At 37.8% G+C, this 17,830-nt stretch overlaps 2 protein-coding genes and 1 long non-coding RNA gene across 11 annotated transcripts in view; 2 read left to right on the forward strand and 1 right to left on the reverse strand.

Moving 5' to 3' along the window:
* Window positions 1–3,640, forward strand: part of ING3 (inhibitor of growth family member 3) — a 26,079-nt gene extending 22,439 nt beyond the window's left edge. Inside the window, exon 12 of the mRNA XM_036905663.2 lies at window positions 1,171–3,640. Coding sequence (XP_036761558.1) covers window positions 1,171–1,287 — 117 coding nt within the window. The 3' untranslated portion in view covers window positions 1,288–3,640. The remainder of the gene's footprint in view (window positions 1–1,170) is intronic.
* Window positions 1,559–9,712, reverse strand: LOC118922654 (uncharacterized). The gene is made up of 3 exons (XR_005028839.2): window positions 9,568–9,712; window positions 5,758–5,841; window positions 1,559–1,695 (listed from the first exon to the last, which is right to left on the reverse strand). It is a non-coding gene; the product is annotated as an uncharacterized LOC118922654 (long non-coding RNA).
* Window positions 9,713–9,894: 182 nt separating this feature from the next.
* The window catches only part of CPED1 (cadherin like and PC-esterase domain containing 1), a 265,711-nt gene continuing 257,775 nt past the window's right edge, over window positions 9,895–17,830 (forward strand). For 2 of the 9 annotated variants that reach the window (XR_008998541.1, XM_057504706.1), the window contains exons 1-2: window positions 9,899–10,092; window positions 10,537–11,011. Coding sequence is in view for 8 of the 9 variants with exons in the window: in XM_057504706.1 (XP_057360689.1) it covers window positions 10,763–11,011 (249 nt within the window). In the remaining variant the exon portion in view is untranslated. Of the gene's footprint in view, window positions 10,093–10,536; window positions 11,012–17,830 lie in introns of all 9 variants that reach the window. The other 7 variants (XM_057504707.1, XM_057504709.1, XM_057504704.1 and 4 more) reach the window with 7 other exon arrangements.

Raw genomic sequence — 17,830 nt, forward strand, 5'->3', positions numbered from 1 at the left:
GTGATGCTGAGATGCAGAGCAGGAATGGTGAGGCTCTGATGTGAGGTTGTTTTCCTCCCCTTAGTACACTGTTTCCTACTCTACTCTGCAGGTGTCAGCTGAAAACAGCTTCTGATATAAAAAATAAAGGAGGTTTGAAAGAAAAGAATTCTTACTTCTTTTTTTGGAAGCTTAATTTTGGTTCAGGATGGTTTTTTTGTATGCTAAGACTACTATTTCTATCTAGTAATTTCACTCCCTCCTTACTTTCATACAACTCAGTCCCCTTCTGTCTGTGTTCCTCCAGAGGGCTAGCAGAATCCTAAATTCTAAAGTCAGTAAGGTCAGACTCCTAGGATTAATAATAAAAGTTTACAATTTTTAGAACAGTCTGAAGACTGAGCAGGGTTGGCTTATATGCGTTAAAGTTAATACTTTCTTGACCTGACAGGGTCCCAGCCACGTGTTCACATAGATACTCTCATTCCACTTCCTCTGTAGAATCACTTGTGGGCTGTTCATGATTATTGCAAAACTGTGTTGCCCATTTCAAGAACACATTGTAAACTGTCTTCTGGGGCAGTTAGTAGGAGGTGAATGATATTTCTATGAATACCCTGTCATGTACTCTGATCCCACTCATTTCCAGTTGCACTCTTCTGAGGAAGCATAGAACTGCTTAATATGTTGCAGAGTGGAACATTTTTTTTCTACATATGTATGTAAAAATAGATACACCCAGAAAGGAAACCCAAGGAATTCCTTTATGTCTTTCATTACAACTAGCTTTAGTCTACATCATGAGAGGGTGAATAGGCTGAATAGTAAAATCTTTAAAATACACTTACCTTCTGTATAAGAGACCCGTCTCACTCCTTGTCCTTGAAAGTTAGTATCAACTTACTGTCCAGCTTAATGAAAATCAGCAAATTTCTGTTCATTATTTAAGATACAGGCCTATATGTTACATGAGCCTCAGAGTTAACAAAGATGCATAATTTTTCCGTTCTTCCATTTCCTTATCTCTGAAACTTATCAGTTGGACTAAATCATCTGTAAATTGCCTCTGAGATTTAAAAAATGTATTTCCACAAATCTAATTATTAATATTCAGTCTACTGGGCATATTTTCATATACTCTCTGACCTTTAGAGGTACTAAAAACTATTTCTTTGCAATTTTGCTTCGTAGTGCCCGATAGAGTGGTTCCATTATGGCTGTGTGGGATTGACAGAAGCACCAAAGGGGAAATGGTACTGTCCACAGTGCACTGCTGCAATGAAGAGAAGAGGCAGTCGGCACAAATAAAAGGAGGTCATTTCATTTGAGAAAGAGAAAACTTCAACCTAAACATTTTATATAGGACTTTCAAAATGAAGAAAAAGAAGAATAGTGCATTTCCAGGCAACCACTTAAAGGATTTACATAGACAATCCAATAAGATCTTGAACTTGAATATTATGGGTTGTATTTTAATAATGTAAGTAAATTATTTATGCACTCCTGGTGTGCTATGAATATTATTCCAGTTAGCCTTGGATCATTTCAGTGGCCAACACATGTGGACATTTGTACTCCTCAACCATTTTCTTAAGTAAGGCATTCTGTGACTTAGACTTCAGAGAATTCCAAGGATGAAGATTTTAGGAGAAGTATTTTATGCTCCACAGGCGTGTTCTGCTGCTTGTGCTGTACTCCAGAGCTGTTAACGTCACACTGTATATAAATGGTTGCAAAAAAAAACACAAAAAAAGTCAGTGCTTCTAAAAAGAATTTAAGTAATGGTTTTTTAAAGGCCTTTATAATAAGCTTTGTTTCTTTGTGAAACGAAATTCAGCAGGCTGAAGGAAACGGTTTGTGCGAAAAACTGCTCACGATTCTAGAGTACCCGGGTACGTAAACAGAAACTCCTGTTGGTAAAAACGAATCTGTGCCATGATTCTTTATATGTTTCTGCATCCAGATAGAGTGCAGCTCATGAGGGTGGGAGGGGGAGGGTCTGAAGGGGAAAGGGTGTTAAAGTGATACATTTTTATACCAAATGTGTTTATTTTTTTGTGCAAGTAATCCTTAAAATTGGAATTGTATTAGGTGTTAAAATAAAGTTTTTAAAAAATTACTTGTATTTATACTTTACAAACTTAATGAAATTTCTTAATTCCAATTAATTTCCAATTTTCATAATCTAACAAGGACAGAGACCCAGGACATAGAATGCTGTGTAATCTGTAATTTCTTTAATAATGCCTGGAATCTGTGATGTGAAAATAAGGGAAAGACATTTTTAATGTAAATTTGAAATGCAAATGTATTTTTCTAGAACATCTCTCTGACTTTTCCTTTAAGGGACATGAAAGAAGTCTCATTACAGCAGATAAAATGAAAATAATGGTTCTAGATGTTTTGACTTGAGGCAGTGTGGCCAATTTAAGTGAAGAGACCCTCTGGATTGGAGCTTAAAATTCAGTTCTATTTTTTATTCTGCCACATACTGATATGATAGTTAATTCAAATTTGAATCACTCTGGGCCTTATTAAACCAGGGTGACGCCGTCTGCAGGATATCTGTAAAGCACTCCTAAGATTTTATTCCATAGGTGCTATTTAAATTATGAATTTCACATAGTGGAGATTTTATTTAAGGTATAATATTGAGTCTGGTCAATAGAAAAATCCTCAAAACTTTATTTATTTTACATTGAAACTTACTGCATCTGTCAGATTTTGGCTTTACCCAAAACTGCTTATGAACCTCTTAGAACTTACTCAAAAAACTGTAAAATCTATGCAATGCTACCCAAAGGGTATGGATTAAATAGGAGATTTCTAAGGTCTCTTCCAGCTTCACGATTCCACAATTCTGAACTGCTGCAACCTGATTTTATAACTGGACAGCCCGTAAAGCTAAGTTAGGTTCATTTGTGGGTACTCATGATTTCATTATATCATGAGTATCATCCCATGATACTCAGAATTTTCGTGGAGATTTTATAGTCCTATAAGAATATATAATGCAGTATTCAGTTAACTTATTAGCATGTTGCCTGGAGATGCTCAGTGGTAATGCTTAATCTTCTGATTATATATAATGACTTTTTCAAACTCATTTGTTTTATAGGAATTGGTCAAAGGAAAAAGCCTTATGTACAGCCTTATTTTAAGAGACAGTTCCTTGTCAGAGTCAGGAACATCCCTATTTCCAGCTGCTACAGTCCCTTTCAAGTGTGTGAATTCCACTACTTACCAAATCACACAGAAAAACAGCTTAACAAACTTTGAACTCAAACATTGACTATATTATGAATTGTGTATAAAAAATAAACCAAAATTTTGTGCAATGATTCAGTAAATGGGTGGAACCTGTTAATATCTGAGATATTAGGGCCAAACATGGAACTACCTCATCAAAAAAAAAAAAAAAAAAAAAAGATGTGGCCAACTCTTAATATTCTTTGTGACATTTACACCAAGGGTATAATGAGCATTTTTGGTATTATAAAATACACAAAGTGTTGTAAAAAATTCATGTAACAATTGATGGCACAAAAAATCCAAATGTGGGTTCACATTTCTAGGTGGTGAAACTTGAGGCCTTACTGCTGTGTAGTGTATATTCAATGTTCATGGTGACAGATTTGAAGCAATAAATGGCTTAATTAAATGCCTAAATGAAGCTGAGTGTTTGATAAACATACAGTCATGCTTTTTAAGGGCAATTTATTTTTTTTGCTATCTTCTCCTCTAAAGCAAATTCCACATATTTTAGATTTTTAACCATATGTTTGTGCAATGGCACCCTTTGTCCTTAGCCACAGAAATAGTTTTCTCCATCTAACTAATTATTTGGATCTTAGAAAAATAAATGTCTAATATGCTTGGGTTATAAGGGGTAAGATACTCTTTAAATATGTAGACATTTATTTTTATAATTTTACAAGCATTAAGTGCCTAGATGTTGAGAATACAGAGATGAGCATTGTGTGTGTGGGTGTGGGTGTGTGTTGGTGTGGGTGTTCACAGACGTGAGCAACAGACTGCTGTATTTTGGTAAGTGTGGGAATGGATGTATAAAGTACCCTGGGAACACTGGGAGACTTAGCACAGCAGGTTTCATTTGAACTGATTCCTAAAGATAGATTGATTAGGTAGGGAAGGTTTTCAAGGTGGAGACTGTTCAGTTGCCAGGTACATTCTGGGAACTTAAAAGTAGGCTGGAATGAGTGGATGTAAAGTAGGGAGATAGAAGGCCAGAGAATGAAGCTGGGAAGCTGAACTAGGGTCTGGACATGAGCATTTAATACTATGCCATGGAATTACTTGTTACTAAGATTAGGGGTGACATTTCCATATTGTTAGGTAAATACATTATCATTTTAAGTTTAATAAAATAGCACTTTTATTAAAATTATAAAGTAGGGGTGACAATTCATTTATAACTTGGAAGTTGCTTAAAAATTCTAAATTTAAGGTGAATCTTCTCCCAATTTGGGGGACTACAAATTAGAATTGCTAGTGAAGATTTTTAGATTTTTTTATTGAGATGATAAGATCTAAATTACTAAAACAAATTATAGTTTCTGATCCAGAATCTCAATATTCATGATTTGATACTGCTACAGAGAAATCAATTTAAACTGGTTTAAAGATAAACTGATTTTAAAATGTTTTGTTTTATTTTTTAATTGAAGTTGGACAGAAAAAAGAGGTATATCCGCTTCTGGACATTTTCATTTCAAGTAGTAGGTCATTTATACTTTATAAATCAATATTTTAACTAATATATTTATTAGAGACCTAGGTATATTAAAAGGTTTATTTGAAAGAAATGTAGTAATTTCTTAATAAATTTTTCAGAGCCTTGTAATTCAGTTTTTAGTTAATCCAGATCTTCCTTTTACTTTTTTCACTGCTGGCAAAGGAAACTACAAAAGACTATTATAATCATTCACTTTTCTGCTGCTTACTAAAAATTTAGAAGCCAGTAGGGGAAGTGAGGGTGGGGAATGTGTATGCTTGTGTGTTGTGTTGCTTCTTCCCTAGTGTTTCTACTTAGCTATGTTAATGAGTAAGAATTGTTTTTCTTAGGAAAGTGTATAGTTGCTAGTTTTTAATGGCAAACCTGACTTAAAACATTCACAAGTTAAACATCAGTTGTAGGGAAAAACCGTGGTCAAAATTTAATTCTTTTTGCATTGTTAAATCTACTCCAGTAGAGGGACCGTCTATGCTTATACATTAAAATAAAAGCAATTGTTAGTAGGTACCAGCTTACTTTAAAAAGCTGTCTAGATCAAATGTAATACAAGGGGTCAGCCATGAATATTCCTGAATAACCCTGAACATAAATATAAGTCAGTCATTAGAATGATTTTATTAATGTTATAACTAGTTAGCAGAAGGTTTTAGCTGACTTCCCCAGAATGTCTCATTAGAACTTAATAATATTTGTATCTCTGATTAAATTTATGTATTTATCTTTAATATGACAAATGACTGTTTTCTTGAATGGGTTTCCCAAAGTGTACCAAAAATGTTTTCACTTTACCAATGGTTGTCATAAATGTTTTAAAAGTCCAGATGTCTGTTGAAAACAACAACAAAATATTAAGCTTATGTATTAGAGATTATATGGTTTAGATATGAAGTAATCTTTGCCTTTTTGTGGTATACATGTGACCAAAGAACCATAGTCTGTCAAAGAAATTTCCTCTTCTTGCCCACCCAGATTAGCTAAATTAATGCCAGCCTTCATGACAGAGGTAAGATAAAAAAACTTACCTCCTTTCCGTCCCCCAGTACACACATCAATTTTTTAGGTAGCAAAATTTGAGGCTGTAAACATGTCAAAATACCTTTTGTTTTCTGAAAATAAAAATGGATGATTGAATTACAATTACATTTTAAAAAGAAAAAAAGTTAAATTATGTGGCTCTTCTAAGACAATTTTTTAAACTATGGTTTCCAAGGCATATTGCAGGTATACAGAGAAGTGGAATTTCTAATTGAATAAGAACATAATTTGATATTATGATATAACAAATGAAAGTTAAATTTTGTCACATTTTCTATATTGGTTGATAAAAACTTAAGAATTTTGGTTCCATGCCAAGGTATAAATTTGGGTCCTAAAGCAAGTAAAACAAATAGTATAATCCATTGGATTGAATGTTTGCCAGTCTACCTGTGTGCTCACTGATTGAAGTGATTCTAACTACCATCATCACCTTTTAGAACTAGTGCATAAATATATGTATGTATATGTGTGTCTATACATATACCTAGATGTATAGATACAGTTTTTTAAAGGATGCAAATCCTAAAAGCAAAGTATATAGGCTTAAAGGAAATTAAATGCACAAAGTTGCCTTTGCTTTGGGGAGCAATGTAATTACACATACAGAAAGTGATTAAAATCCCACAGGTGTTGCCAACGCTGCTCAGGTATTCATTATCCTAACTGAAGTAACAGATAATCTTAGGCAGCCACATGTGAAATTGTGCAACAACTATTCTTTTGGTTAAATTTTAAGTTTCCCAACCTCAGCACTGTTGACATTCTGTGCAAGATGATTCTTTGTTGTAGAAGTGCTGTCCTGTGTATCGTGGGATGTTTGGCACGTTTGGCAACACCCCTTACATCTACACACTAGATGCCTGTGGCGTCCCCCCAGGCCCACAAGTTGTGACAACCAAAAATGTCTCTAGGCCTCCCCCAGTGTTCCCTGGGGAACAAAACTATCCCTTTTGGGTTAAATATTACCAAGAAGTGAAGTATTTCCTGTAGGAAAAATGGGAATAATATGGAAAATATATGAAGTCATGATGTATAGACCTCTACAAATAAAAAGTTTTAAATCACTTGCAGGAAGACACTGCTAGATGTTGCAAGGATGTGGAAATAAGTAAAATAGTTTCTGTTATAAAGCAATTTATACTGTACAGAAATAAAGTACACTAGTAACAGTACAGAATACAATAAAAATCATTTTGGTACTGGTGCAAGCAAGCTCAAAATGCTTATAATGAGGGAAAGTTGTGAGAAGTAAGTGACCAGTTGAGAACTATGGAGAGCTGGAGAGCCTGTGTCCCATTTTAAAAAGGCAGTACTAAGTGTCATACAGAATCTCCAGGTGATTTGTACTCTCAGAAACACTGGTTTAGTGGACAATTTAAAATAAAACACTTCATTTAGAGGATTTGTTCTATTTGGACTGTTTGCTCATCTAGAAATTTGAAAGGTCTAGTTTAAAAAATAAAATATTTTTTTTAAAACTACCTCTTCAAACAGTGATTGTTAAATTCATTCTCTCCTTTCACCCAAACTCCATACCACAAACCAAAAGGAAACACCCATATGATGGAAGAGTATATTTCGTGTCGGAGAGATTTGAGGAGGAAATTACTCTGTGTTGTCAAACCCTGAAATTATACAATTCTACAAGGTGTGTCACTTTATTGTCCGAGGTTGATTCTGCTTAAAGATAAGCCCTTAAATACTGAAGTGATTTAGTGGAAGTGGTACTTTATCAAATTACATGCACAAAAACATCCAATGTGAAACACTGCCAAAATCCACAGGTTCATAGTTCTGCATATTACCTCCCACTCCCCTCACTGAACCAACTTGCTCTCTGTCTTCATTGTTCCCTGTTCTGACGCCTTTGGACTCGAACACATGCTCCTACTCAGGCTTCCATTACAACTGAGGCATAAACACCTCCTATTTGCAGTTTCCACCAACTGCTCACTGCCATCCCACTCTTGCTCTTGTTCTCCCAGATAAGCATCTGCCACCCACCTCCATCTCACCGAACGAGGCAAAGAGAACTAATATTAAATGTTCATGTTTGCCTGCGGGGTGGGGGGGGGCTTCTGTGTTGCAAGAGGCCCTTTATTTAATACATTTCTGTTCACGTGTCTGACACCACACCGGACTGAGCTCAGCCTCAGGATCCGAAACATAACAGACGTGCCTGCAGCATGCTTTCTTGCAACAAATGTGCACAGAACGCTTAGGTGCTTTCCACACATTATCTCCTCTAGTCATGCCAATAACGCTTCAAAGGAAGCATGAGTATCCTCATTTCACACATCACTTGTTTAAAAACAGTTGATAAGAGGCGGCACCATGATTCTATCCAGATGGGGTTAACTCTAATATCAGATGTCTATGCACACACTCGGTGGTGGTAATTCCTGCTGTACCTTCTTTTCCACCTCTTCTTTCCACACTCCCTCTCTAACTATCCCTTTTCTAACACTAACTCCTTTATTTGCCACCTTCTCCCACTCCCTCAGACTCACTGGTTAAAATGGGGAATTGGGTTTTTCAACCTGCCAGTATCATTTCTAGAACACTAATGTTCCATCTTCTATCTGATTCCTATTATTTGAAGTCTAGCTATAAAATTCTCTATGCTGTTTTCTTTCACTTCTCCCCATCCAGGGGCAATGTGATTTTAGCATCTGATTTATGCTTTCTTTTGTACTTTTCTTACTGTACTAGCAATTTAATGATGCATACAAATGACCCTTCAGATTCCTCACTCTCAGCTCAGATTTTTTGCCTTAATAGAGATAGGCATGTCCATTCCTTTCACTTGGTGAAGAACTTTGTCTCATTCTGGATCCTTTCAACACAGGGACAACTGCACTTTAGAGATCTTGTAATTCCTATTATCTCTCAAATCACAGTGCATCCACCAAGACAAGTATCTTCCAACATTGTTGTTTAGCCATTTCCTCTTAAAACTCTCAGCTTCTTCTAAAAGTCAAGTGCCACTTCAGTTTCTCTACTCCTTCATCTGTCGTCGGATTATAATGTTAAACACACTGGACGGGATATATACGATGTTCTAGATAAATCTAGCTTTAGTGTGAATATTTACTCCGTAAAGCTTTAATTCTTTGTTTTATAACGTGCTAAAGTAGTTTCCTGCAAGGAACTGTAGACACCCATTTCTCGGAGACTGTAATAGCGGGCCACCCCTAGGGGGCGCTCCGTCTCACAAAATAGAAATGACTGACAGGAGCGCGCCTCATGGGTGGGATCGCCTTAGGGGTGGGCCTCACGAGAACCTCACCCTACAAGAACGAGTTTGGGTTAGGAGCGGGCTGCAGAACCTCTTACGTTCGAGCCTTGAGGAACGTCTACTACGAGCCTCCGCCAGTCCCGGGTACCCAGAGCTCGCAAAGCCAGGGCGGAAGGGAGGTGAGCAGCGGCCCTTAGGCAGGTTACCTTTCGCCTTCGCGTTCCCTCCGCTGATTGAGCAAAAGTGGATGGTGTTTGCAGACGTGCCCTACGAGTGCGCTCGGTAGAGCATCAGACTGAGTTGACTTCTGGACCAAGCCTGGTGAATGTCCCTTTCTGCTGAGCAAAAGTTACTCATACCGGCTACAATCCACTCATTGCAGGAACGAGGTGTCAGGCAAAAAAAAGCCTTAGAAAGAGTCAGCCCTTCGTCAGGAAAGGAGTAATAACACGTGACGTGAGTTCAGTTCTCAAGCGGAAAGCTCACTCCCAGTCACTTCTGGTGTATGCAACAGGCTGTTGTGTTCTGAGGTCCAGACAGTGTTTGACCCTCTTACCCCATCAGAAGGGACGGCAAGTCCCTCGAGTGCAGCTCCTTGCAGTCTGCTTTAGTCTCACCCTCGACCTCTGTCATCAGTGGACGAAGGGCTAGTTGTTTTTCCAGCGCTGTATTTGGCAAAAAGAGGTTACGTAAGGGGCCGAATGTCAAATACGTATTTAAAATTCTGCAGCCCTGGAGAGGCAGCGTATTTCAGGGGAAATGAGAAATGCCGTTTCCAGTCTGGAAGGCCCGCGTCTCTGGAGCGAAGCCGACGGCGCGGCTTCAGCCGCCCCCGGAGGACCGGAGGAGTCGCGGCCGTAGCCCCGCCCCGTGCCCGGCCTGAGTGGCTGAGGGCGCGCGGGCCGCCGGCTGGGGCCCGGAGGGCGGCGGGCGCGCGCGGGCTCTGTGGGTCTGCGTGTGTGTGTCCGCGTGGGGGAGATGCTTCGGAGCCCTGCGACGGGGTGTTTCCTTCCGAATGGTTTTGGTCAGCAATCCATTAGGGGATCATGAAACTGTTTTTGGCTAAAAGGATGAAAACTGAGTAAGTACATAGCACTTTGAACTTGAAGCGGAATGAAACAAATACAAAACCCTGAGAGCAACCAAGTCCATTCAAACTGAGCATTCCCTTTTTATGTTAAAAGCCGTGAATGCTCACAGGAAAGTGGCAATTTAAAACAGAATGAAGGGAAAGCAACTAAAAACAGGAAGAGTCTGAAAAGCAGGACTGTTTTAAAACTGTAGAAAAATGAGGAACTGCTAAGGCCAGCTGGCCTGCATCCAGCAGGCTCTTTGGGTTTGAACCTATTCCGTTCTTCAGTGCTGTTTTTAGGCTTCAGATTTTACTTTGGTGCTGTTTTCTCTTGTCCTGTAAAGCCTTTACTGTGAGTTGAAGGATGTTCAGAAAGTAAGGCATTATTGGAAGCAACAGTTAGGTTATATAGTTTCAACTACCTTTTTTTTTTTTTTTTTTTTTTTAAACCAGGCCAGCCACTATTTACTGTCATCCAAGGAAGGGCTTCTACTCTCCACCTCAGACTTTTGAAACCTATGAATCTTTGGCATAACCCTTTGGAAAGTTCTTAAGCGGGAATGGAGCAATCGATATAAGTCGTGGAAGAAGACAGATTTGTACTTTTCATGCTGACAAAAAAGAGCTGCAATGACTTTCCCGGCAATGTGGACGGGGGCCAAGTGAAGCTGAACTGGTCATGGTCTGTCGTCCAGGGTTCCTTTGTCGTCGGCGCTTCTGCCCCCGGCCCTTCTTGGTGGGCTTGGTGGTGGCAATCTGTCTCTTCTACCAGAGCCTGACGCTCCGAGGGACAAGGAAGCAATCAGCTGCTGTCCCTGGAGCTGCCCCCGGCACACCCACTGAAACCCAGGCAAGCAGATGCAAGGAAGGATTCTCCCTGGACAAACAGTGCTTCCTTCTCTCCAGTAATGTGCAAGAAATCAGAAAGGTAAGACGGTCATAAGCTATCCTTGACATTTTCTGCAAGGATTGCTGTCTGCTTCTCTCTGTCCTTTCTGTAAAACTAAAATTAACTTCCATGAGGTCTGAAAGAGATCCAGAGTATACACAGCCCGGAGAGTGACCTTATGACAGTGAAACACACATTAGCTTCAGCTCCTTGTACTGACTTGCAGGAAGTCCTGACCATTATTCTCTCTCAGAATTTCACATCATTTCAGCTGAAGGGAATAGACAATTTGGAGCAGGTAGGAGTGATGTGAATTTGTTCTAAAATATTAGGATTCTAAGAGATTTGAAGATTTACAGATCCAGACATAAATCAGATTCATAAAAATTGATAAACATTGAGTGTCTCTTTCCTCAAGGCAGTCAGCATGAGTGCCCAGATCATTCCAGTCTCAAAGATACTCTGAAATTCCATTTTACAATTGGTTAAATTAGTTTTTCATTGGTGAACACATTTCTAAGGCAATATATTTACTTCTGAACCACTTAAAAGAAAAGGATAATAAGCATCATCAAAAGAGTTGATGCTGTGTTTATTGTTTATAGAATTAGGGAAATACTGATAATTTTATACTTATATTATTCTAATTAACTTTACTAATTTTACATGTCAAGTGTTGAAAAAAACACAGAACACGCCAAAGAAACCACACAGGATTTCTATTTCAATATACCACTCTGTTCATACCTGTCAGTGAAATGGACCTTTAAAACAGTCCACCTTCTAAAAGAAAAAGAGGAAAGAGAAACATACACATACAAATTCATAGTAGCAAAGCCACTGATTTTTGTGCTACAGCATAGCAAGATAATTTAGGAATCTATGAGTTTAGGAAACTATCTTATATCTGCAGTAGATATGATCATGGTATTGTTTGGAGCAGAATTTCCTGTTGAATATGCTACCATTATTGTGAACACCTCCAGCACCACTACCACCTTGTTGCAAAAACTCTTTTACGCATTTCTTCTCAGACTCATAACCCTGTGAGATAGGTAAGGTAGGTATGATTGTCATTATTTTACAGATAAGGTGACTGACACTCAAAGATATCTGGGCAGGTCACAGGGCCAGCATTATGACATGGTACATCCATCCCCCTGGTTCCTGCTGCAGGACTGACACTCTGAATAAAAATCAAGTCAAAGCTCTAGAAACAATTTGTAAAACCACAACTGTAAGAACTTACTGATATACACAATAATACTAGAACACAGAAAACTTGAAAAATTTTAAGTGAGTGACTTATTTTATCAATAACGTCAAGAAGCATCTTGACCAAGAAATATCTTATGACAAAGAACAACAGATAATGTAACTAGAAACACTTTCATATGAAACTTCAACTGTAATGTGAATCAGTTATTAAATGCTCTAAAGTAATTGAAGAATTTGTATTTTTTCTTCATTTATACCAGCATCAACTTAACTCTTTTGCATTTTTGTTTTTTTATTTAATGCATCATATTTATGATGGGTGTAAACTGTGAGTTTGACAGTCACTTTTTGTTTACTTGAACATTCAAAAATATAATTCCCTTAAAAATAGTTGAGATGGTTTTGTTCTTTACCTAAATTTTTTGCTGAGAATTTTGGACAAAAAGGTTTTTGTTCATTAACTTACAGCCTTTTGACTTAATGTCCCTACCTGACTTTATGTAACTCTTGCTTTTGCCAGTAACATAGGCATATGTTACGTGTTATTTGTAGACTATCACGGAAAATTCCATTTCAGCTTTGAATCTCCTACTACTTACTTATAAACCATCTGAAACTTATTGGCTGCTTGTGTAGAACATGCACTCTAGAATTTCCTTCACAAAAAATGCCAAACACATAATGGTTTTTTCAAATTGTTGAGTCTTAAATATTTTAACCACAAACAAAACTCTAAATTCTCAATCACAGTTCAGAAGCCCAGGAGATTTGAAAATTGCATTTCCAAACATTTGCCATGTACCCCCATTTTTAGCATAACTTGTGCCAAGCATTGGCTTGGAGTCAGTTTTTATTAGAGGTACAAAGGAAGCTTGAAAGTATCATGTGGAAGTTAGTTAAAATCACATATAAATTAGTTCTCCTTGTGATCTGTGTTCCAAAAAAAGAATCAAATAGTAATCCAGATTTGAAGATTAAATATTCTTTCTGAGAGCTAAAATGAAGAAAGAAATGTCTTTGGGGTCAACATTCTTGAAACAGCTACTTATGAAGTTCATTAAAAACATAACTGTTGAGATTACAAAGATTTGCCTCAAGACCTAAAATATAGCTTTTAGGCATTTTATAGAAGAGTCATTGTTTATATCTATAAATGTGGAGTTTTGCTGCTACTTTTATTGGCAAACCAAAATATTCATGTTAACTAGGGCCTTTCCTTACTGGTATCTAACCATCTTCAAGTAATTTTTAAAATTACTTAAAACAGCTGATTTTGACCTATATTTCATTGATTCCAGAAGTATTTGGATGTATAAGATGTCTACTAAACCCAGGCATTTCATGCAAAATATTGCATATATGTGTATCTGCATTTCTCTGGGGAAAAATATCTTGATACCCTTCAGATATTCAGCCCTAAAGAAATACTGAGAAATGCAAAAGATGCTTAAAAAGCAGTATGTTTAAACTTTAACCGCTGCTCCAGAAAGTATGAGTTGGGTTTAGATTTATAAAATTAAAAAAGGAAAACAAAATCTTACTTAAAAAATCTACCTGAGAATGTTTGAAAAAGTGTTTCAGTGAAAGCTATAGTGTCTGCAGAGATAAACATTCAGAAGCTAAAATATACTCAGAGTATTTCTTGAATCATAGTTTTCATACTTTCGTGAATAATCAATAAGAATTTCCCAGTCTTTGATATTGTTTCTCAGAGACCTTTTGTACTTTATCAGCCTAGCAACAGAAGGTTCTGTGGTAGCAAATATTTAAAGGTGGGTGATTGGCTGTGCCTTTTACACCTTAACATTTGGAATTTGATTCAATGTCTTAAATGGTTTTCAGTACAGATTGAGATCACGGTATGGCATATGCCAACTTTCCATACTGAGGAAATATTCTTCATCAGGCCAAATTTTAATTCTTTTTTCCATTTAAACTTTCCAAAGGGCCTTGCTAAGCAGATGTACTTCTGTCATTTCTTCTGTGTTTCCTCTCAACATTAATTTGAATTTTGGCTGATAAACTGCTGTGTAATTTCAGCTATTTTGGCTGTCTTCACGGAAGTAGGTCACTAAGTAAATTTATTAATTTTCTTTGAATCTAAGACTTTAAGATTTCATAACATAAGTACATTAAACTATAAACAGACACAATGGAAGAAAATCTTCTTAGGATATGTTCCTTTAATGGAAACTTTGCCATTTGGGGTATACAGTTATACTCACCATGGACATGTGTTTCTGATTATCTTCTGTTGATGCTCTATAAGGAGAATTACTGGCTCTTTGTTGCTTGACTATTCGTTCTCTTTTCTTCTTGACTCTCCGTTTTCTGCCAGTGACTGTTTTCTACAACTGCTCTTCCCAGTATCCCACTGTACCCAATGCACATAAATGAATGTTTTCATTATGTTTTAATAAAATGAATGTTTTAATTTAGTTGTGTTTCCAGTAATGCATAGTATATTTAACATTAGAAAATTTCTAAAAATTACTTGTTTAGCTAGGTTTTCTAGAAATAGAACCTGAGGCAAATATTTAACATGCTGACTATAGGATAATGCAATCCCAGTGGTGCAGAATTTGGGGGAAAAAAGGAAGAGAGAGAGCCAACACAAATGGGTGCATGATGGGAGACATATCCAGAGAAGCTGCACTAAACTACTGTGTCTCAGAACAGGCATTGGAGGAAAGGGGCTGGATGGGCAAGCAATTTATCCCCTGTCTTTCTCTTTCTGTCTTGCATTGGTTAGAATGGGCCCAGGCTACTACCAGGTGGTATTTCCTGGACTATTGGGGAAGCCACTGGGGAAGCCAGGGCCTCAGTGGGTACAGTCCTGCCAGCACAAAAGTGAGGTGGTCCCTCCTTTCCAATCAGTACTGTGCATAGGGGCTCCCAGGTCAGTGGTGGCCAAGTGGTGAAAACAGTGTCCATAACCACAGCAATGGTGTGAGTAATGCCTTCTGGATGGGTATGGGAGGCAAGGTGATCTAGCGTCTGATACAGTATTCATGCTAATTTTGTTTTCTGAAATCTACAGAAATTGAAACGTGCTCTTACTCTTGGGAAATGACATTGCTTTCTTTAAGTGAATGTGTAATTTTCTCACTGAGAACTTGCCTCTCCAACTGAAAAAACAATTTTCACTTCGTTTTTACCCTTTTTCCTCCTCATCCCTGTCACTCAGTCTTTCATCTTCTTCATTCATTTAGTGAATATTTTTTGAGCAGTTTGTATGTGCCAGACTCTGTACTAGGTCCCAGTGATAGAGAAATCAAAGGCACTGTGAGACAGGCAAGTAAATAACTTTCAGACATATTGAAAGATGAGAAGGAGCTAGAAAGGGTAGAGAAAGAAAAAAATATTACAAGCAGAAAAGGCCACATATGCAAAGAAGAAATTAAATAGCCTATACACTTGGAGGATTCAGAGTATGTGTGTGTGCATGCACGTGTAATGTGTTGAGGGAAGCAGAACATGAGGGTTAACAGATAAGGTAGCTAGTTCAGCGGGGTGTAGTAGGAAATGTGGGCATAATGAGTCTGGATTCTATCTTGAGGGCAAGAGGGGCTCCTGAAGAATGGTTAGCAAAAAGTGGCATGTATAGATTTATGCTGTAGAGAGAACACTCCAGAACACATATTGCAGAAAGGACTGGAGGGGGTGGAAATGAAGGTAAGCAGACCAGTTGGGAGGCTGTTTCAAAATACCTCTTCTTTGCCAAGTTTTACTTTCCTCTTGTGTTCCTCAACATCTTTCAACCTTTTCCAGAACCTACTCCAAAGATACTATTAGTTAACATATTGCCATTTCAAACCTTTCCATTGGCCCATCTCTTAAACTTGCTCATAACTGACAAATCAACGATAAGCTTTCTTTGCACCTGGCAGCCCACCTAACCCAGTGTGCCTCCCTCGTCTCTCCTTCCCCTCTGAGAAGCTATAGCTGGTTCTCTTTGGAGGCACTTTCTGGCCACCCCTATCTATTTCTTATCCTTTTCATTTGATCTTTTCTACTGACACTTCTTTGATGGTGACCCTTACACTACCAAATCAAATGATTTATCTTCAATTCACTGCCTTCTTCACTAAAGTGTTTTACACTATTGGACAACAACTCTTGAAACTCCCCTTTTAAGTTCCATGACATAACAGGGCTGTCCTCAGACCTTTGTGAAGTACTCAGGGTCTTGTTCTGGGCCCACTTCCTCTGTCTGATGCTAAAAGTAGACATTCCCAAACTTAGTTTAATAGACCTTTAATTATCTTGTTTTATACTTTCTCTTGGTAATTATATCAACTTTTCATATTGTTAATTTTCACCCCTGTACAAATAACCTATCAGGTATATTTCTAGCTTGGATCTCTTTCTTAAACCCCAAGTTGTGCATCTCCAATTTCTTGTTACATTTTATCGAGGAGTAGTAAGAACTATGAAAACTCAAAACAGTTTTCTCTTCAAATGTTCATGCTCAAATCAGTGACTCCCCTTGACCTTTCTGTTTCCATCAGTAGGACTCCTAGTTCCCTGTTCTCCTGGAAGCATAGGTTCTCAACTTACGGTTATTTATTTGTTGCTTTTTCTCCATACCTTGCCCATCATCTAAAAATCCATCTGACCTGGGTCCTCACCAGATCTGTAAGCCTCTCCTTGATCTACATGGCCAGGTCCAAATTACATTTTTCAGGTTGCCCCTTTTCTTTTTTTTTTAACTGCTGTTTTAAAAAAGGTTTTATTTGTGGTAAAAGATATAAGGTAGAAAATTTACCCTTGTCACTGCTTTTAAGTGTACAGTTCAGTAATGCTAACTGTATTTATATTGTGCAAAGGCCAGAGCATTTTTGCCTTGTTAACAACCCTTATTGGAAGCATGTGCAACCCCACTCAGCTTGTATGTTGCCTCCCAGGCTGTTTTCCAGGTTTATATACTGCTTTTAGACATGCAGTTCCTTCTCTAGATCTCACTTCTGATGTCTCTCTGATACCATGATGCACGTTTGGTCCTTTATTACACTAACTAAGTTTAGTAAATATCACCTTAGTACAAGTCTATATGACTGGTGTAAAGTGAGCTTTGCCCAAATCCCCTGGATGAATCTAAATAATAACTAATCAATATTCTAGAATCTTAGCATTTACCTTCACAATCTCAATGCTGTGTCCTCTTTGGCACCAACCTAGACTATTTCAGTAGTCTAAGTAATTACCCCTCAATCTACCTGCATGTTCCAAGCCACCATCGCAATAATGTCACTCCTGAAAAGCCTTCAGTAGTTGTAATGTTGAGCCTATTAAATTTGTAGAAACCATCCCTCCCACTCTTAGTACGTCCCAGAATACTTTTCCAGCTTTATCTCCCTCTCTGCCTTTACTTGTAATCCATAGGCCAGCCCATACCTATTCTCCAGATGCCAGCATCTGTACCTCTGCCTGGAGTCCCCGCCAGTAAGTGTGCCCTAGTCAATACCTGTAGAAATCTTCATGCTCATCCTTAAGGCATTCTTAAATCTATGGAATTCTACCTCCTCCATGGTGGCAGGCCTTATCTCCAGAGCTTGCTTGTGCTTAGCATCCCTAATAAAACTTATTTTTTGATTATCATTATTTAGAAGTAAAGAAACCTGAGAATCTTAGAACTGG

The sequence above is a fragment of the Manis pentadactyla genome, chromosome 7 (genome assembly GCF_030020395.1).
Source record: "Manis pentadactyla isolate mManPen7 chromosome 7, mManPen7.hap1, whole genome shotgun sequence".
Lineage (NCBI taxonomy): Eukaryota > Metazoa > Chordata > Mammalia > Pholidota > Manidae > Manis > Manis pentadactyla.